Source organism: Salvelinus namaycush, chromosome 42 (assembly GCF_016432855.1).
Source record: "Salvelinus namaycush isolate Seneca chromosome 42, SaNama_1.0, whole genome shotgun sequence".
NCBI lineage: Eukaryota > Metazoa > Chordata > Actinopteri > Salmoniformes > Salmonidae > Salvelinus > Salvelinus namaycush.
The window spans coordinates 16081329-16102915 of record NC_052348.1 but is presented as its reverse complement, the minus strand read 5'-3'; the positions used below and the strand labels follow the sequence as shown (position 1 = coordinate 16102915).

Sequence of the window (21587 nt, the reverse complement as noted above, 5' to 3'; positions counted from 1 at the left end):
GCTAATGATTGTCTGTCCAAAGTTACTCCACAGAGAGAGACAGTCTTTCTTTTTATAATACAAATGACCAAGTAATTGCGCCTGGATTCGAAATCTCAGAGCTGAAATGGCCACTTTAGTTTCTCATTCTGTCAACGATTTCTAGTTGTATGTCTTGGTGGGAGTCGGTATTTAATATGATGACTTTGTCGTGACAGCTCCAGATGGGCCATCTCTTCTCATTTAGTACTTAAGGGTATCAAGTGTAGAAGATGAAACACACAGACAGAGATTTTACAGATTTTTTTTCACAATTCACTATGTTGGATATAAATCTGTAACAGATTAATTTGCTTGTGGGGTAAAGTAATTATTCAGCATTTAGTACAATAAAAACAACTTCTGAATGTGTTTTATTTACTAAAACCTTAATGTTTTTATATAAACCACTGACACCAATAGAGAAGCTTCTCTTAGTTGTTTAATGTGAATTAGTGCTATTGGACAATTGGAAGTCAAAACTAGACTTATCATAGTATCTCATTTACTGTATTCTAGTGGGCCACGGTGTTCTATTCTAAACCGTCGCCAACCCGTTCTGTCAGACTGTCAGTCATCCCTTAACATTTACTGTATTCTAGTGGGCCACGGTGTTCTATTCTAAACCGTCGCCAACCCGTTCTGTCAGACTGTCAGTCATCCCTTAACATTTACTGTATTCTAGTGGGCCACGGTGTTCTATTCTAAACCGTCGCCAACCCGTTCTGTCAGACTGTCAGTCATCCCTTAACATTTACTGTATTCTAGTGGGCCACGGTGTTCTATTCTAAACCGTCGCCAACCCGTTCTGTCAGACTGTCAGTCATCCCCTAACATTTACTGTATTCTAGTGGGCCACGGTGTTCTATTCTAAACCGTCGCCAACCCGTTCTGTCAGACTGTCAGTCATCCCTTAACATTTACTGTATTCTAGTGGGCCACGGTGTTCTATTCTAAACCGTCGCCAACCCGTTCTGTCAGACTGTCAGTCATCCCTTAACATTTACTGTATTCTAGTGGGCCACGGTGTTCTATTCTAAACCGTCGCCAACCCGTTCTGTCAGACTGTCAGTCATCCCTTAACATTTACTGTATTCTAGTGGGCCACGGTGTTCTATTCTAAACCGTCGCCAACCCGTTCTGTCAGACTGTCAGTCATCCCCTAACATTTACTGTATTCTAGTGGGCCACGGTGTTCTATTCTAAACCGTCGCCAACCCGTTCTGTCAGACTGTCAGTCATCCCTTAACATTTACTGTATTCTAGTGGGCCACGGTGTTCTATTCTAAACCGTCGCCAACCCGTTCTGTCAGACTGTCAGTCATCCCCTAACATTTACTGTATTCTAGTGGGCCACGGTGTTCTATTCTAAACCGTCGCCAACCCGTTCTGTCAGACTGTCAGTCATCCCCTAACATTTACTGCATTGGAAATTGACTTAAGCCCAATGGCACAGCGGAGGATTTAAACAGACCGTTTCTCCCCTACCACCAATCACGGTGCTGACATGACCTTAGCGGGCTAGCCAATTCACATTAATACCGTGGTATACGACCGAGGTACACGACCGAGGTACACTCCGCTCCTCGTCCCGTTCATCTATTTAAATCTGTAGCATCTGTCCGATACAGACGGGCATGCCAGTGGCCAAAGCACCCAAAGAATGCAATACCATTCCGCACGTTGCCCCAGAGCTAAAGATGGCGCCGCTCATGGTTTTACTCTGAAGTGGGCCAGGCTTTAAAACGACCGGCCATCATGTACAGCTGAGATGGAGATCTATTGACATGGCATGCCTCAATTAGACATGAAGGGGGGGGGGGGGGGGGGGGGGGGGGGGGGGGGGGGGGTGTAACTTAGATAGATGTTATTTTAATGTTGTTGTGAGGGTGTGTGTGAGTGTATATGTGTGTCACCCCCCTCCTTACGCACACACACACTTCAAGGGACACTCCTGGGTTTTGGGAATGATGCATTGTATCTATTTCCCCAGATGAACATGAACTCGTGGATACTATTTGTACGCCTCTGTGTCCAGCATGCAGGAAGTTAGCGGTAGCTTCGCCAGCCCATGCTAACTGGCGTTATCCCAATGACTGGAAGTCTCTGGGTATCTGCTAGCATGCTAGTAGTTCATCTGACTCTGGGGAAGTAGATAAAGGGCCTCATTGACAAAATCCTGAAGTATCCTTTTAAGCACTCCTGGTGGTCCCTGTTCTCCCAAGGGACCCTACTTCCAAGCACACTTCAAAAGGTGTCCACTCCAGGTGCAGTGCATTAACAAAAAAGTAACCCCTTGAATTGTATAATTTTTCAACCGTGGACATCAGTACTCTTATGGAAGACTTACTCAACTTACATTGGTGTTTCAGACCAATGTAAAGATAATGACTTGAGTTAGTGTCTGTGTGTTTCAGACCAATGTAAAGATAATGACTTGAGTTAGTGTCTGTGTGTTTCAGACCAATGTAAAGATAATGACTTGAGTTAGTGTCTGTGTTTCAGACCAATGTAAAGATAATGACTTGAGTTAGTGTCTGTGTGTTTCAGACCAATGTAAAGATAATGACTTGAGTAAGTGTCTGTGTGTTTCAGACCAATGTAAAGATAATGACTTGAGTTAGTGTCTGTGTGTTTCAGACCAATGTAAAGATAATGACTTGAGTTAGTGGCTGTGTGTTTCAGACCAATGTAAAGATAATGACTTGAGTTAGTGTCTGTGTGTTTCAGACCAATGTAAAGATAATGACTTGAGTAAGTGTCTGTGTGTTTCAGACCAATGTAAAGATAATGACTTGAGTTAGTGTCTGTGTGTTTCAGACCAATGTAAAGATAATGACTTGAGTTAGTGGCTGTGTGTTTCAGACCAATGTAAAGATAATGACTTGAGTTAGTGTCTGTGTGTTTCAGACCAATGTAAAGATAATGACTTGAGTTAGTGGCTGTGTGTTTCAGACCAATGCAAAGATAATGACTTGAGTTAGTGTCTGTGTGTTTCAGACCAATGTTAAGATAATGACTTGAGTTAGTGTCTGTGTGTTTCAGACCAATGTAAAGATAATGACTTGAGTTAGTGGCTGTGTGTTTCAGACCAATATAAAGATAATGACTTGAGTTAGTGTTTGTGTGTTTCAGACCAATGTAAAGATAATGACTTGAGTTTTTCTCAGCAGTATTTGACAGGTGTTGAGCCTCGGGTACATTCTCTTCTCTCTGAGCTCACACAGCGTCTAACCTTAACAAGGGATAGTTTTCTAATAATATCTGCATAGACTGGTGGAGGGGTGGAGCTCCAGACATTTACGGTCACAAAAAGAAACACCCTGAAATCAGCGATGGAGTTGTGAAGGCGATACACAACAGTAACGTCACCTTCGGTATGAACTTGAAAAGGTTACGTACGAGGAAGCGATTTGTTTTTACCATTTGCAGCATGTAATAAGCAGCTTGGTCAGTTGGAACAGCTGTTAACTGTGTCTTCCTGTGTAAAGAGGAGGAGAGGAGGAAGGTAGCGGCCGGGCTTGTCTGAACATGGAAACACTTCACTTCCTTTAGGCACTTACCTGAGACTGGCCCCCACCCTCCACACCCCACTCCCTCCCATATACTCCATACAAATGATGTGCTGGGCTTGACCCAGATTGACACTGTGCCCTTTGATCTCTCTCTCTCTCTCTCTCTCTCTCTCTCTCTCTCTCTCTCTCTCTCTCTCTCTCTCTCTCTCTCTCTCTCTCTCTCATCCCTCTGTTCTCTCGCTCTCTCTCTCGTACCTCTCTCCTGCTCTCTCTATCCCCCCATCTCTCCCTCTCTCTCTCTCTCTCTCTCTCTCTCTCTCTCTCTCTCTCTCTCTCTCTCTCTCCCTCTCTCCCTCTCTCTCATCCCTCTGTTCTCTCGCTCTCTCTCTCGTACCTCTCTCCTGCTCTCTCTATCCCCCCATCTCTCCCTCTCTCTCTCTCTCTCTCTCTCTCTCTCTCTCTCTCTCATCCCTCTGTTCTCTCGCTCTCTCTCTCGTACCTCTCTCCTGCTCTCTCTATCCCCCCATCTCTCCCTCTCTCTCTCTCTCTCTCTCTCTCTTTCTCATCCCTCTGTTCTCTCGCTCTCTCTCTCATCCCTCTCTCCTACTCTCTCTATCCCCCATCTCTCCCTCTCTCTCTCTCTCTCTCCCTCTCTCTCTCTCTCTCTCTCTCTCTCTCTCTCTCTCTCTCTCTCTCTCTCTCTCTCTCTCTCTCTCTCTCTCTCTCTCTCTCTCTCTATCCCCCCATCTCTCCCTCTCTCTCTCTCTCTCCCTCTCTCTCTCTCTCTCTCTCTCTCCCTACCTCCAGACACAAAATAAGTGTGGGCTGAAGAAGCCTAACTCCTGCTTTTCCTCCCTTTCTCCTCCCTCTCTTTCTCCTCCCTCTCTTTCTCCTTCCTCTCCGTCCTCCACGCTACCTTATGATTAGTCCCTTTCTCCTCCCTCTCTTTCTCCTTCCTCTCTTTCTCCTCCCTCTCTTTCTCCTTCCTCTCCGTCCTCCACGCTACCTTATGATTAGTCCCTTTCTCCTCCCTCTCTTTCTCCTTCCTCTCTTTCTCCTTCCTCTCTTTCTCCTCCCTCTCTTTCTCCTCCCTCTCTTTCTCCTTCCTCTCTTTCTCCTTCCTCTCTTTCTCCTCCCTCTCTTTCTCCTTCCTCTCTTTCTCCTTCCTCTCTTTCTCCTCCCTCTCTTTCTCCTTCCTCTCCGTCCCCCACGCTACCTCCTTATGATTAGTCCCTTTCTCCCCCCTCTCTTTCTCCTCCCTCTCTTTCTCCTTCCTCTCTTTCTCCTTCCTCTCTTTCTCCTCCCTCTCTTTCTCCTTCCTCTCCGTCCCCCACGCTACCTTATGATTAGTCCCTTTCTCCTCCCTCTCTTTCTCCTCCCTCTCTTTCTCCTTCCTCTCTTTCTCCTCCCTCTCTTTCTCCTTCCTCTCCGTCCCCCACGCTACCTCCTTCTGATTCCTCTCTTTCTCTCCCTCCAGACCTGAACGAGTGCGGTCTGAAGCCCCGGCCGTGCAAACACAGGTGCATGAACACATACGGCAGCTACAAGTGCTACTGCCTCAATGGCTATATGCTGATGCCTGACGGGACCTGTGGAAGTGAGTGGAATGTCACATGACGTGGGTCTGTGTGATGTGAACAGTGTGACGGACTGTCCCTCTTCTCTTCTTTGACTCTGTTTGTATTTCTCTGTCAGTCTGTTGTCTCTTCATTTTTCCTCTCTGTCTCTCTCTCTCTTGATTTCTCCGCCCTCTCTCTGTTCATTGTTTCTCACTCTCTCTGTCTCTCTCACTCTCTCTCTCTCTCTCTCTCGCTTCCTCTCCCTCACCTCAAATGTATTCCCTCTTTAAAGCCATTAGAATACTGTGCTCTCTCTCCAATTATGAAGTCCATTTTCACATCCACGTTTAGACCTTTGACAACACTACAGTCTCTCCTGTTGTGATGAAATGTTTAGGAAAATAAAGTCAACATCCCATTCTATCCACTCACCGTCACCGACCGGCACCGTTACAGCTACAGGCAGGCTCTGGGGAGCCAACCCCAGTATGCATCCTAAATGACTATAGGTCCAGGTCAAAAGTAGTGCACTGTATAGAGAATAGAGTGCTGTTTGGGACGCACCCCCAGTCAAATATGAAGTAGACGTGAACTTTAACCTTTGTATATAAAATGGGACTTGTATTGCTTAGCCCTAAAGGTATTCTGACTCATCCTGTAGAGGTGATGGTGTGTCTGTGCTTGCCCTCCAGTAACCGCTGCTATTTTTCTTTCTCCTTTCCTTGCACCTTTTGCAACCACACAATCTTATCGAGAACCTTATAAAAGTATGAAAGTGCTCACTTGAGTGTTCCTTTGATGAAAGCAGTAATGATATCGCCCCACTTGAATGTGGAGGCCCCCTCTTTGACAGGTAAGGTTGTTTTATTTTTCTGATTTGATTATTATGAACTACTTTTACCCATCAGGAACAAAAACCCCAAGATACCGTTGAAGTATAACATCAGAATATCCATGTGTGTTCTATCTACATATGCCGAGTGTACAAAACATTAAGAACACATTCCAAATTGCGTTGCCATCAGAACAGCCTCAATTCCTCGAGGCATGGACTCTGCAAGGTGTCCAAAGCATTCCACAAGGATGCTGGCCCATGTTGACTCTAATGCTTCCCACAGTTGTGTCAAGTTGGCTGGATGGCTTTTGGGTGGTGGACCATTCTTGATACACAAGGGAAACTGTTAAAAGCATTAAAAATACTTCTTGAACATTTCTCCTCCCCATCATCTACACTGATTGAAGTGATTTAACAAGTGAGATCGATAAGGGATCATAGCTTTCACCTGGTCATGGAAAGAGCAGGTGTTCATAATGTTTTGTCCATACAGTTGGCAGTTATGTATTTTTTTTTAGGTCACCTCAAGTATTTGTTGATCTTCCTCTCTCTTTCTCCTCTTCCTCCTCATCGTCTTTGATCAACAGGCTACTCTAACGTTTTATCAGCCTGGCCTGCGTCCCTCCTTTCCTCCTCCTCATCGTCTTTGATCAACAGGCTACTCTAACGTTTTATCAGCCTGGCCTGCGTCCCTCCTTTCCTCCTCATCGTCTTTGATCAACAGGCTACTCTAACGTTTTATCAGCCTGGCCTGCGTCCCTCCTTTCCTCCTCCTCATCGTCTTTGATCAACAGGCTACTCTAACGTTTTATCAGCCTGGCCTGCGTCCCTCCTTTCCTCCTCCTCATCGTCTTTGATCAACAGGCTACTCTAACGTTTTATCAGCCTGGCCTGCGTCCCTCCTTTCCTCCTCCTCATCGTCTTTGATCAACAGGCTACTCTAACGTTTTATCAGCCTGGCCTGCGTCCCTCCTTTCCTCCTCCTCATCGTCTTTGATCAACAGGCTACTCTAACGTTTTATCAGCCTGGCCTGCGTCCCTCCTTTCCACCTCCTCATCGTCTTTGATCAACAGGCTACTCTAACGTTTTATCAGCCTGGCCTGCGTCCCTCCTTTCCTCCTCATCGTCTTTGATCAACAGGCTACTCTAACGTTTTATCAGCCTGGCCTGCGTCCCTCCTTTCCTCCTCCTCATCGTCTTTGATCAACAGGCTACTCTAACGTTTTATCAGCCTGGCCTGCGTCCCTCCTTTCCTCCTCCTCATCGTCTTTGATCAACAGGCTACTCTAACATTTTATCAGCCTGGCCTGCGTCCCTCCTTTCCTCCTCCTCATCGTCTTTGATCAACAGGCTACTCTAACGTTTTATCAGCCTGGCCTGCGTCCCTCCTTTCCTCCTCCTCATCGTCTTTGATCAACAGGCTACTCTAACGTTTTATCAGCCTGGCCTGCATCCCTCCTTTCCTCCTCCTCATCGTCTTTGATCAACAGGCTACTCTAACGTTTTATCAGCCTGGCCTGCGTCCCTCCTTTCCTCCTCCTCATCGTCTTTGATCAACAGGCGACTCTAACGTTTTATCAGCCTGGCCTGCGTCCCTCCTTTCCTCCTCCTCATCGTCTTTGATCAACAGGCTACTCTAACGTTTTATCAGCCTGGCCTGCGTCCCTCCTTTCCTCCTCCTCATCGTCTTTGATCAACAGGCTACTCTAACGTTTTATCAGCCTGGCCTGCGTCCCTGCTCTCCTCCTCCTCATCGTCTTTGATCAACAGGCTACTCTAACGTTTTATCAGCCTGGCCTGCGTCCCTCCTTTCCTCCTCCTCATCGTCTTTGATCAACGGGCTACTCTAACGTTTTATCAGCCTGGCCTGCGTCCCTCCTCTCCTCCTCCTCATCGTCTTTGATCAACGGGCTACTCTAACGTTTTATCAGCCTGGCCTGCGTCCCTCCTTTCCACCTCCTCATCGTCTTTGATCAACGGGCTACTCTAACGTTTTATCAGCCTGGCCTGCGTCCCTCCTTTCCTCCTCCTCATCGTCTTTGATCAACGGGCTACTCTAACGTTTTATCAGCCTGGCCTGCGTCCCTCCTTTCCACCTCCTCATCGTCTTTGATCAACAGGCTACTCTAACGTTTTATCAGCCTGGCCTGCGTCCCTCCTTTCCTCCTCCTCATCGTCTTTGATCAACAGGCTACTCTAACGTTTTATCAGCCTGGCCTGCGTCCCTCCTTTCCTCCTCCTCATCGTCTTTGATCAACAGGCTACTCTAACGTTTTATCAGCCTGGGCTGCGTCCCTCCTCTCCTCCTCCTCATCGTCTTTGATCAACAGGCTACTCTAACGTTTTATCAGCCTGGCCTGCGTCCCTCCTTTCCTCCTCCTCATCGTCTTTGATCAACAGGCTACTCTAACGTTTTATCAGCCTGGCCTGCGTCCCTCCTTTCCTCCTCCTCATCGTCTTTGATCAACGGGCTACTCTAACGTTTTATCAGCCTGGCCTGCGTCCCTCCTTTCCACCTCCTCATCGTCTTTGATCAACAGGCTACTCTAACGTTTTATCAGCCTGGCCTGCGTCCCTCCTTTCCTCCTCATCGTCTTTGATCAACAGGCTACTCTAACGTTTTATCAGCCTGGCCTGCGTCCCTCCTTTCCTCCTCCTCATCGTCTTTGATCAACAGGCTACTCTAACGTTTTATCAGCCTGGCCTGCGTCCCTCCTTTCCACCTCCTCATCGTCTTTGATCAACAGGCTACTCTAACGTTTTATCAGCCTGGCCTGCGTCCCTCCTTTCCACCTCCTCATCGTCTTTGATCAACAGGCTACTCTAACGTTTTATCAGCCTGGCCTGCGTCCCTCCTTTCCTCCTCCTCATCGTCTTTGATCAACAGGCTACTCTAACGTTTTATCAGCCTGGCCTGCGTCCCTCCTTTCCTCCTCCTCATCGTCTTTGATCAACAGGCTACTCTAACGTTTTATCAGCCTGGGCTGCGTCCCTCCTCTCCTCCTCCTCATCGTCTTTGATCAACAGGCTACTCTAACGTTTTATCAGCCTGGCCTGCGTCCCTCCTTTCCTCCTCCTCATCGTCTTTGATCAACAGGCTACTCTAACGTTTTATCAGCCTGGCCTGCGTCCCTCCTTTCCTCCTCATCGTCTTTGATCAACAGGCTACTCTAACGTTTTATCAGCCTGGCCTGCGTCCCTCCTTTCCTCCTCCTCATCGTCTTTGATCAACAGGCTACTCTAACGTTTTATCAGCCTGGCCTGCGTCCCTCCTTTCCTCCTCCTCATCGTCTTTGATCAACAGGCTACTCTAACGTTTTATCAGCCTGGCCTGCGTCCCTCCTCTCCTCCTCCTCATCGTCTTTGATCAACAGGCTACTCTAACGTTTTATCAGCCTGGCCTGCGTCCCTCCTTTCCTCCTCCTCATCGTCTTTGATCAACAGGCTACTCTAACGTTTTATCAGCCTGGCCTGCGTCCCTCCTTTCCTCCTCCTCATCGTCTTTGATCAACAGGCTACTCTAACGTTTTATCAGCCTGGCCTGCGTCCCTCCTTTCCTCCTCCTCATCGTCTTTGATCAACAGGCGACTCTAACGTTTTATCAGCCTGGCCTGCGTCCCTCCTTTCCTCCTCCTCATCGTCTTTGATCAACAGGCTACTCTAACGTTTTATCAGCCTGGCCTGCGTCCCTCCTTTCCTCCTCCTCATCGTCTTTGATCAACAGGCTACTCTAACGTTTTATCAGCCTGGCCTGCGTCCCTCCTTTCCTCCTCCTCATCGTCTTTGATCAACAGGCTACTCTAACGTTTTATCAGCCTGGGCTGCGTCCCTCCTTTCCTCCTCCTCATCGTCTTTGATCAACAGGCTACTCTAACGTTTTATCAGCCTGGCCTGCGTCCCTCCTCTCCTCCTCCTCATCGTCTTTGATCAACAGGCTACTCTAACGTTTTATCAGCCTGGCCTGCGTCCCTCCTCTCCTCCTCCTCATCGTCTTTGATCAACAGGCTACTCTAACGTTTTATCAGCCTGGCCTGCGTCCCTCCTCTCCTCCTCCTCATCGTCTTTGATCAACAGGCTACTCTAACGTTTTATCAGCCTGGCCTGCGTCCCTCCTCTCCTCCTCCTCATCGTCTTTGATCAACAGGCTACTCTAACGTTTTATCAGCCTGGCCTGCGTCCCTCCTCTCCTCCTCCTCATCGTCTTTGATCAACAGGCTACTCTAACGTTTTATCAGCCTGGCCTGCGTCCCTCCTCTCCTCCTCCTCATCGTCTTTGATCAACGGGCTACTCTAACGTTTTATCAGCCTGGCCTGCGTCCCTCCTTTCCACCTCCTCATCGTCTTTGATCAACAGGCTACTCTAACGTTTTATCAGCCTGGCCTGCGTCCCTCCTTTCCTCCTCCTCATCGTCTTTGATCAACGGGCTACTCTAACGTTTTATCAGCCTGGCCTGCGTCCCTCCTTTCCTCCTCCTCATCGTCTTTGATCAACGGGCTACTCTAACGTTTTATCAGCCTGGCCTGCGTCCCTCCTTTCCACCTCCTCATCGTCTTTGATCAACAGGCTACTCTAACGTTTTATCAGCCTGGCCTGCGTCCCTCCTTTCCTCCTCCTCATCGTCTTTGATCAACAGGCTACTCTAACGTTTTATCAGCCTGGCCTGCGTCCCTCCTTTCCTCCTCCTCATCGTCTTTGATCAACAGGCTACTCTAACGTTTTATCAGCCTGGGCTGCGTCCCTCCTCTCCTCCTCCTCATCGTCTTTGATCAACAGGCTACTCTAACGTTTTATCAGCCTGGCCTGCGTCCCTCCTTTCCTCCTCCTCATCGTCTTTGATCAACAGGCTACTCTAACGTTTTATCAGCCTGGCCTGCGTCCCTCCTTTCCTCCTCCTCATCGTCTTTGATCAACGGGCTACTCTAACGTTTTATCAGCCTGGCCTGCGTCCCTCCTTTCCTCCTCCTCATCGTCTTTGATCAACGGGCTACTCTAACGTTTTATCAGCCTGGCCTGCGTCCCTCCTTTCCACCTCCTCATCGTCTTTGATCAACAGGCTACTCTAACGTTTTATCAGCCTGGCCTGCGTCCCTCCTTTCCTCCTCATCGTCTTTGATCAACAGGCTACTCTAACGTTTTATCAGCCTGGCCTGCGTCCCTCCTTTCCACCTCCTCATCGTCTTTGATCAACAGGCTACTCTAACGTTTTATCAGCCTGGCCTGCGTCCCTCCTTTCCTCCTCATCGTCTTTGATCAACAGGCTACTCTAACGTTTTATCAGCCTGGCCTGCGTCCCTCCTTTCCTCCTCCTCATCGTCTTTGATCAACAGGCTACTCTAACGTTTTATCAGCCTGGCCTGCGTCCCTCCTTTCCTCCTCCTCATCGTCTTTGATCAACAGGCTACTCTAACGTTTTATCAGCCTGGCCTGCGTCCCTCCTCTCCTCCTCCTCATCGTCTTTGATCAACAGGCTACTCTAACGTTTTATCAGCCTGGCCTGCGTCCCTCCTTTCCTCCTCCTCATCGTCTTTGATCAACAGGCTACTCTAACGTTTTATCAGCCTGGCCTGCGTCCCTCCTCTCCTCCTCCTCATCGTCTTTGATCAACAGGCTACTCTAACGTTTTATCAGCCTGGCCTGCGTCCCTCCTTTCCTCCTCCTCATCGTCTTTGATCAACAGGCTACTCTAACGTTTTATCAGCCTGGCCTGCGTCCCTCCTCTCCTCCAGTCTATTCCAGAGTTCCTGCTGCAGCAACAAACGTAGCAACTTTCATTTCCTTTTTTGGACATGTTGTGGAAGAGAAGGGGGGGGGGGGGGGGGGGGGGCTCCACACAAAGAAATGATTTCATGTTATTTTGGAGAGCAGCTTGAACTCCTGAACGACCAATGAGAATGGAACTACAGAGGGGTGTTTTCAGGACAAACAGGAGGGCGAGAGAAGAGAGGGTGAGAAAGGGTTGAAAAGAAAGTGAAGGGAGGGTATTTTGTGAGTGCCAATATTCCACTCTACCTAGGTTGTGATCCAGAGTATATTGCTGTAATTAATCCTCACTGTGAGTCTTCCTGTGTCCACGCACCCGCTTGTGTGTGGGATCTGTGTGTGTGTGTCCTTAATGTTTGTGTGTGTATGTGTGTGTGTGTGTCCTTAATGTTTGCGTGTGTGTGTTTATGTGTGTGTGTGTGTCTCCTTAATGTTTGTGTGTGTGTTTATGTGTGTGTGTGTGTGTGTGTGTGTGTGTGTGTGTGTGTGTGTGTGTGTGTGTCCTTAATGTTTGTTTGTGTGTTTCTGTCTGTGTTTCTGTGTGTGTGTGTGTGTGTGTGTGTGTGTGTGTGTGTGTGTGTGTGTGTGTGTGTGTGTGTGTGTGTGTGTGTGTGTGTGTGTGTGTGTGTGTGTGTGTGTGTGTGTGTGTGTGTGTGTATGAGAGAGCTAGCTATAACCTGCTGCTGTATCCCCTCCAGATACCCGTACCTGTGGTATGGCCAACTGCCAGTATGGCTGTGAGGTGCTGAAGGGAGAGGTGCGCTGTCAGTGCCCGTCGCCAGGGCTTCAGCTGGCGCCGGACGGAAGAACCTGTGTGGGTATGTTCTGTTCTAGTGTTAAATATATCAGCACGCACATAAGCGCACACACACGTGCACATCCACACAACACGCCTTATTCAATTATTCAACGCCAGAAGAAGCGTTACTTCTTTTCTTGTAATAGAGAAACCTGAGACGGGTGAGTTTCTTTTGTCTTGTCAGCCTTTGAATTTGCTGAAGAGATGATCAAATGAAATTTGATTGCCACAGAGCTCGACAAAATACCTTTGGCAGCAATGAAAACACAAGTTAGAAAATCAAATAATCCCTTAAATGGGGAAGACAGCAGCAGGGAGAAAAACCTACCTGTTATTCTCAAACACTCTTTGCTGGCCCATTGGCATTCTGAATGTCCTTGACAACCTCAACGGTGATGTGATATTCTCTCTCTCTCTCTCTCTCTCTCTCTCTCTCTCTCTCTGTCTCTGTCTCTGTCTCTGTCTCTGTCTCTGTCTCTGTCTCTGTCTCTGTCTCTGTCTCTGTCTCTCTCTCTCTCTCTCTCTCTCTCTCTCTCTCTCTCTCTCTCAGCTACTAATTACATTTTTACTATGTGGAGACTGCATAATGGCCTTTCTTAATGAAGGTGAATGCACTGACTGAAGTTCACTGGGAGTAAAATGACCAGGGATCTCTCTCTCTTTTACATGCCACCACTCAGATGAGTAAATCTCAAATGGACAAATTGAGGCAGTTAATCCATGTCACATCTAAGTGCAGGCTCTGTCTATTGGCTCAGCTTAAATACAAGCTCTGTCGATTGGCTTGGCTGAGCCTTAAGGCGATGCACTCCAGTCGCAGTTTGAGACTGAGGGGAGGCAGAGGGGGTGTGGTTTCAATCACTGTTGTAGAAGGAGAGAGAGGTTCCTAGCCCACAGGTGTTACAATGGCTCTGGAAATATTTGAGGAGACCCCTTCAACCCTTTTCGGAAAGAGGAGTTTTTTTTATGGAAGAGGGTGTCTGCTTTAAATAATGACTTAGGTCAAGGGTCACCAGTGTTAGCAATTTATGTTATTCTTCAATAACACAAACTCCAAAGCAATCAGGGGGAGATCGTCCTCTCAAACTCTCAAACTCTGCATGGTGACTTTATCTTCAAAATATTCTTATACCAGAGAGAGTTGATAGCTGTTCCAGGGTAGGATGATTTGGATGAGTTACATGTCTGGTCCAGACTACTAGTCTACTGTAGTCTCTTTGTTATTTTGTTTTTGTTCCTCTGGCAAGTGAAGAGGCCCATGGCAAACCCATGTCAAATCCCTCAAAAAATGAAATGCAAAAATTCTTTGCTGTAATCTTTTGCCGTGGACTAGATCTATATTGACAGGCGATGGAGATTGAGAGGCGAGAGTTGAGACATGTTGAGGACAATATGCTATGATTAACGAGTCATCCTGCGATTAATGAGTGCTGATTAATGATTAACTCCTGGGATTTTTGGATTGTTCCAGAAACTAGACAGCTTCATATTTCATTTATCCTTCTCATAGAAAATGCCCAATTAATCAAAGGGTTTGTCAGCAGAAAAAACAGCTATGCAGAACTGAATATAAGCCGATAAACACTAAATATGAAGTGATTGAATGAAACAGCGCTGTTCTTTCTAGACAAGCAGTTCTTTTCATGGGTGGGTTTTCAGACAGAAAAGCAGTGATTGATTGGAAACCGTGTACATATTTTGGCCTGTTGTAGGCTACCCATTAGTATGCATCCATCTTTCTCTTAGACTCTCTATAACACTCGGTAAGTTTCAAGTTGGCGTAACTGTCAGAGTTGTTTCCCTCATGAAACATTTTACACCACATTAACTCATGGCTTTAAGTGAAAAAGACTCACCCTTTGTCTGTAGTCCTTTCAATTAATTCCTGCCCATGTAACTACAGAGGTGATTTGAGTCGACCCTGACGGAATAAGCTGTTAAAACCTTCACAACCGTGGTGTGTATTGTTCTGATCATAGGATTTAATACATAATCGGCTTTCGTTCATGTTTGAATAAACCCAAAGGAGAGAAAAGAAGAAATAAGGAGAGAAAAGACCTGTGAAAGAGAGGAAATGCTGTTATTTTGAAAGATGCAGATGAACCTGGAGGCTATATTTATATATGTATTCATGTAATACCTAAATGCGTTGATGTGTTGCTAGCCAACCTAAGCATACACGAAGAGACATATATTTCCATTGATTTACATGGATATATATACGGCTTTGGTATAGGTGAAACTATATGTTTATTAATAAAGAATTGAAACCCTGATGAAGGTGGGCTAGCTGATTAAACGTTGGTATTTATTACATGTATTGAATCAGAGCCATGATATTGTACAGCCCTTCCGTCTTAGTATTAATGCCTCTCCTTCTAAGTATTAATAAAGACTCAACTATAAACTGTAGTTTAATCTGTAATGTTCTTACTTTCAGACGTGGACGAGTGTGCGACCGGCATGGCCATATGTCCCCGGTTCCGTAAGTGCATCAACACATTTGGGAGTTACATCTGTAAGTGTCACGAGGGCTTCGACCTGCAATACATCAACGGGAAGTACCAGTGCGTAGGTACGTAATGAGGTCATCCAGGCTTCCACACGCCTTACCTGGGGTTTAAGGGTCAAAAGGTCAAAACGGGCAGGCGTCTGGAGCGTAGGTGTTGTTTTTACATTAATCATTTTAAGAGAGAGATAAGAAGAGAGGGATGGACAGAGAGAACGAGGGAGCGGAAAGAAAGAAAGAGGAAAAACGGCATAACCTTATGAAATCCTGTCAAATCTCTAAGTATTTACTGCGTCTTCTCTGAACAAATCACATTCACTCTTTAATCTTGAACAGAGAATAATTCAGTAAGCAGTCTATTGGAATAACGCCTCCTCTGTTCTCTCGCCTTCGAGATGTCAACAATCAAACGTTCAACACTGTCAGTTGTGCAGTGTTAACTAAACTCCTCATAACGTGTTATCTGAATGGGTGAGGGTTTTAATTAACTAACAAGCAATCTTCGTAAAGTTTTCAGTGTACTGAATATTCTCTCTCTTCACTCTAATAAATAGCACTTCCCCTAATAAAAGGAGACATTGACATAAACGCTGAACTCCCTCTCTGAGTGAAGGGGAAATTAACCTTGGCCAATTAGCATGCTGTACTTCTGCTGCCTTTCACTGTGTTTATGTGCTGTGCAAGAGCTCTCTTTTCTGTCTGTCGGTCTGTCTATCTGTCTTTCCTTCTTTCTTTTTGTATTTGTCTCTCCCCTCCCTCCCTCATACTCAGCTATGTGGTTCTCCTGTCTTTCAGATGTGGATGAGTGCTCCTCAGGCCAAAACCAATGCAGCAGTTTCGCCACCTGCTATAACACGCCTGGTTCCTACAAGTGCAAGTGCAAAGACGGCTACAGGGGGATGGGCCATGACTGCAAACGTAAGCTAGGCCACTGAATGGCCCCGCGGCCCCTCTCTCTTTTTAAAGGGGACAGGGCCCCCTTTTTTATTTTCTTTGGTCGTGTTTTTTGAAGGCTGGAGGGTGGACGAGATTACGGGGTAGGAAAAGTAGTCTGCAACTTAAGAGCAAGGGGCTGAAACTCTTGTCTTTGTAATGGCTGTCACTCATGAGTGAGATAACCCCGCCCCTTATCGTCTAGTACGGCCATCTTTATCTTTAAAGACAAAAAAGGGTCAGTCAAACGTTTTCCAGACGTCAGATATCTCTTTCTTTTTCTTCTTCCTCCGGCTAGTGTCCTCTTCCTCTAACTTGATAGACCACTCAGACGCCTGTGTGTCTCTTTTGTCTTTGTTGTTGCTGTTCGCACAGCGGCTCAATGGCAAAAATAAAAGTAATCTATTATCATTATATATCCCCAGTAGTTGAATCTTTTGACTGAACTGCTGTATGCCAGTCAGTGTCGGCATCTCAAATTTCACCCTATTCCCTATATAGTACACTATTTTTGACCAGAATGCTATACGCCCTGGTCAAAAGTAGTGCACTTTATAGGGAAAAGGGTGCCGTTTGGGATGCTACCCGTGTAGCTAGCAGCACACAGAACCCCTCCGCCCGCCTAGAGCACTAGCAAAATCCCGACACTGGTATTTGAAACAATCTGTCGCCCTACCGGTGTGATACAGAAGTGGCTCAAGGGAGAGGGAGTTGATTTGCGATACCCTATTTGTGTGTCACATGCTGTATCAAAGCCCCTCCGTAACCCGAGAAAGCTTGAGCCGAGACTCTCTTTGAGAAGCCCCACACCCCTACCCTCACCCCCCTTCAGTCCTCAATCATGAAGCCCTTTTTCCTCAAGTCGTCCCTAAATGCCTTTTCTATTCTGCCCTCCGACCTGTGGAATGCGAGGACAAACAATAAATGGGTCTCGCGTCTCTCCTTCATGACATCAGAGGCTTTGGGGGTGATCCTGAGTGCAGGGATTTTTCTAGGTGTGGTTGGTATCACTCCCCACATGAATACCGCTAGCTGGCTGGCTGGCTGGCCGGCTGGCTGGCCGGCTGGCTGGCCGGCTGGCTGGCTGGCTGGCTGGCTGGCTGGCTGGCTGGCTTTAGCTCAGGGCTGAGAACTATGACTGCTCTATCAGGGGATAAAGTGGTAATAAATGTTAGAAAATTAGTCTTGATATAAGGGGGTGATTTGGTTTCGAAGATAAAATATTTAAAGTCCCTCAATGAGGGGGGGTATGCTTTATGGATACAGAGATAAAGCTGGTTGCTTGTTTACTCAGGTAAAGTCATTGCAGATGAAAGAGCTGGCCTTTCTTTCCAAGGGTCAGTTGGTCACTGCAGTCACCACTTCTTTATGCCTCATTAACACCGAAGCAGTCAGGGTCGTGTTCATTAAGCACCAAACTGAAGAAAAAAATACACTGAAACAGGGAGGGACTATCTGGACACCTCCAATTAGAACCGCACATTTGTTTTCCATTGCAAACATTTTAAAACATTTTTATGTTGCGTTCCCAAATGAACAAGACCCAGAATTCAGCTCTCAATCCATTTCCTGTGTTCTTTTCCCTTCCAGCCATTCCCAAAGTGGTCATCGATCCCCCCAGGTTCCCCCCGAACCACCACAACATTATCCCTGACTCGGACCACAAGAGGACCACCACCACGATCCGACCGCCCATGACCGCCAAGAGAGTCGCCCCCACCGCCCCTAAAAGAATCACAACCACTCCCAAACCAACGACCACTACTACTACAACTACTACTAGAGCACCTTCTACAACCACACCACCACCTCCCCCACCTCCTCCAAGAACGATGCCCCCCGCCCCTCGTAAGCCAGTGGTCCCCACGAGACCACCAATCATACCCACCAGGAGACCCCCTGTAGTCACCCGTAAGCCCTATGTGCCCCCACGGCGTCCCGCCATCACCTCTCCACCACCCCCCACCCGCAGGACCCCCCCCTACGTGCCCACACGTCGCCCGCCTCCCCCAAAACAGCCTGAACCGGTCACCCCAGTGGACAACACCATCGAGAAGGATGTCACCAAACAGAGAGGTGACGTCCACAGTAAGTTTGGTTTTTGTTTTGCTTGAGGTTTACATGGACTGTTATGCATAGAGTGTGTGTGTGTGTGTGTGTGTGTGTGTGTGTGTGTGTGTGTGTGTGTGTGTGTGTGTGTGTGTGTGTGTGTGTGTGTGTGTGTGTGTGTGTGTGTGTGTGGCATCCATAAACTTCTGAATGTCCACCTCAGCTACTTTTCAGCAGATTTGTTTAAAAAGATAAATAATATTTATCGTCCGGAGAGTCAAGTGTGCGCTCCGACAGCGAAACGAGATGGGTGGGGCTAAAGCTTAAGAGGGTGTGAACGATGCTGAATGGGTGCAGACAAAGAAAAGCTCTTCACTAGATAGCAAAACATTCAAAGGCGATATTCTCAAAATTGAGTATACAAGTTGATCAACTTTCAAAGCAGAATTACTTTCCCATTGTTCCTCAAATGCAGTCTATGATATACCATTTTCTAGCTCTGAGTCTCTACTTTTATCTAATGTATAAAAAAACACAATTTAAAATGTTGTTACATAAGACCGAATCCAGGTGGTGAGTCCCATATGCGGTCAATTTATCTTGATAAGATGCTTGACAAGTTTCTGCCAACTGGATGTGACCATTTGCATATGCATATTTATTTCATCTGGTTCGTAATATATCAGGCATGATTGTGAAATATGTCCATCCAACCATTCCCAATGACAGAATGAAAACACTATGTCTTTCTGTCAACAAATCAGTTGTGAAGCGGTCCAGAGAAATCACGTGTGTATTATTATCTTACCCCGTTTTCAACAGAAACTGGAGAACATCTGAATGCCATTGAACTGAGGGGGATTGTCAGTTTTTTGCCACAGTATATTCCACTATCTATCTAGGCCAGTACGGGGGGGGGGGGGGGGGTAATAGAGGCTAGAGAAACATTATTTTAACACAGTTAAGGGCTGGTAGAGAACTCAAGACGGACCATACAGGCTCATGGAAACCATACTGGCTCATGGTGTCACGTTCCTGACCTGTTTTCTCTTGTTTTGTATGTGTTTAGTTGGTCAGGGCGTGAGTTGGGATGGGCAGTCTGTGTTGTTTGTTCTATGTGGGAGTGTGTTGGTTAATTAGCCTTATATGGTTCTCAATCAGGGACAGGTGTTATTCATTTCCTCTGATTGAGAATCATATATAGGTAGGCTGTTTTACACTGTTAGTTTGTGGGTGATTGTCTTCCGTGTCTGTGTATGTTGCGCCACACGGGACTGTTTTCGGTATGTTTGTTCGTATGGTTTTTGTGTAGTCTGTTTTCCCGGTTCGTGCGTTCTTCGTGTTACATGTAAGTTCTTACGTTCAGGTCAGTCTACATCGTTTATTGTTTTGTTAGTTAGTCAAGTATAGTTTGTTTTCGTCTTGTTTAAATAAATATCATGTCATATCACAACGCTGCGCCTTGGTCGAATCACTACTCCTCCTCTTCGTATGAAGAGGAGGAGGAACACCGTTACACATGGCTTTTGGGGGAATATTCAAGGTCATAGCATAGGCTCACCATATGATAATACCACTTGCTATGCAGTTATTGACAATAATCCAAAAAATGCAGACTTGGTACTAGTCTCACATCTTTATTCTCATTGGACCAGACTTGACCTTACACAGTTAGCCTGCACTATAACACACTAGCCTGGTACCAGATCTGGCTTGCCAGCTCCAATGGTCAGTGTGACGTTATATTGTTCTGGAAAGACAGCACAAACAGATCTGCAATCAGACTAATATAATACTGGATTACAAAACATCTGAAAATCCCAGTGCCCATTTGAACGCTGTTGATTAAAAGTCATCGCCAAGGCCCTCTGACATCAATAGGCTGTGAGGATGAAAGGATGGCGGTGCAGCAGCCATGGTGCATGCTGGGAGGTGAGATAGATCATGTTTCCCACCGAACTAGCCAGATGGCCTCACGTAATTAGAAAATTAATAAAACTAGCGGGTAGATTGCATTCACATCAGTTTGCGTTATTTGGAGGAAGACATCCGTATATTCAGCTGAATAGCCTCGGAGAATGTCTTTGAAATGCCTTGTTTGAATGAGATGAGAGGGAGAGGAAAGGACGATGCCCCGGCCATATCAATAGAATATTTTAATTAGATTTGTGATTCAAGAGGACAAGAATGATCGTCAAAGCATAAGGAACACTGTTGTCAGATTTCTGTTGTCCTTTGCAGAAGCTTGAATTAGACTTGGGCTCTCGAGTGGTCAGCAGTCTAAGGCACTGCATCTCAGTGCTAGAGGCATCACTACAGACGCTGGTTCGATTCCAGGCTTTATCACAACTGGCCGTGATTGGGAGTCCCATAGGGCAGTGCACAATTGGCCCAGCGTCGTCCGGGTTAGGGTTTGGCCGGGGTAGGCCGTCATTGTGACTTGCCTAGTTAAATAAAGGTTAAAAAAGATATCTATTTTTAAGTGGTTAAGAACTTGGAAGCATCAGCTTGTTTGTACATTTCTGTTTGTTTACTTTTAGTAAAGTAAATGAAGTAAAACGTTTTGTAAAGTAAAAGAAAAGTTTTAGTACTTTTAGCTCGTAATTGATGACGCGTGCCAGTCATTGAGGAAGAGGGATTGAGCGATAACCACTTTCTTGGTCCTGTTGGAATCCTTTTGAAGATGCGTCCTCCCTTCCATTCATTCCTTGAAGTGGTTGCAGCAAAGAAGTACCCCAGGAAAACTCTGTCTTCTTACCCACACAAACATTTCATAAATGTGTCACCAACGGGTAATCAAATTCCTCTTTAAAGGGATCGTTTTCCAGGTTTTTATCCCAATCTTAATTTATTCATTACCTCAAGAGAGTAAACACAGATATTCTGGAGTGATATTGTTGCAATATAAGTACGATTTTGGAAGAGAAGTGTTTTCCCAAATGTGTTTGTCACACGTTCATACTCACATCCCATGCATTGTTTACTTCACACGGCTTTCCATAAAGCTTTTATTTAAATTCTAATACAAACACTTAACTTCTCTGGAGGTAAGAAAACAATTATGAATTGGGTACAAATCCAGAAAATTATCCCTTTAAGACACATTGAAAAAAATAAACATGTGCATTGAAAAAGCCTGTGCTTGGCTTGGTTAGCAGAGTATGTGAAAATCCCCTCTTGAGCTTTTAGCCCCGTTGACTGCCCAAATATTTGCCACAGAATTAAACAAGACAGGGTCAAGAGGAGCGCTAGCGACAAGGACGGCTAACACAGTGGAGTAAATCAGATTTATTAAGCGTGGGAGTGCAGCTGCTGGCCGAGGGAGATTGATTCCCTGAAGAAATACTTAGCCCTTTGTTTCTCACAGTGTAAAGTGGCACTGTACATTGTCGTGTCCAACTGCCATGGACTTCAGTAGGCCAGACCTGGGCTCAAGTTGTATACTGAAATAATATATAAACGCAGCATGCAACAATTTCAACCATTTTACTGAGTTACAGAACATATAAGGAAAGCAGTCAATTGAAATGAATTCATTAGGTCCTATTCTATGGATTTCACATAACTGGGCAAGGGTGCAGCCATGGGTAGGCCTAGGAGGGCATAGG

General features: G+C 46.2%; 1 protein-coding gene across 3 annotated transcripts in view; it reads left to right on the top strand.

Annotated features, from left to right (window-relative positions):
* The window catches only part of npnta (nephronectin a), a 69099-nt gene that overhangs the window by 31023 nt on the left and 16489 nt on the right, over positions 1-21587 (top strand). For all 3 annotated transcript variants that reach the window (XM_038981907.1, XM_038981906.1, XM_038981905.1), the window contains 5 exons: positions 5011-5130; positions 12388-12507; positions 14929-15063; positions 15793-15915; positions 17521-18018. In XM_038981907.1, coding sequence (XP_038837835.1) covers positions 5011-5130; positions 12388-12507; positions 14929-15063; positions 15793-15915; positions 17521-18018 — 996 coding nt within the window. The remainder of the gene's footprint in view (positions 1-5010; positions 5131-12387; positions 12508-14928; positions 15064-15792; positions 15916-17520; positions 18019-21587) is intronic.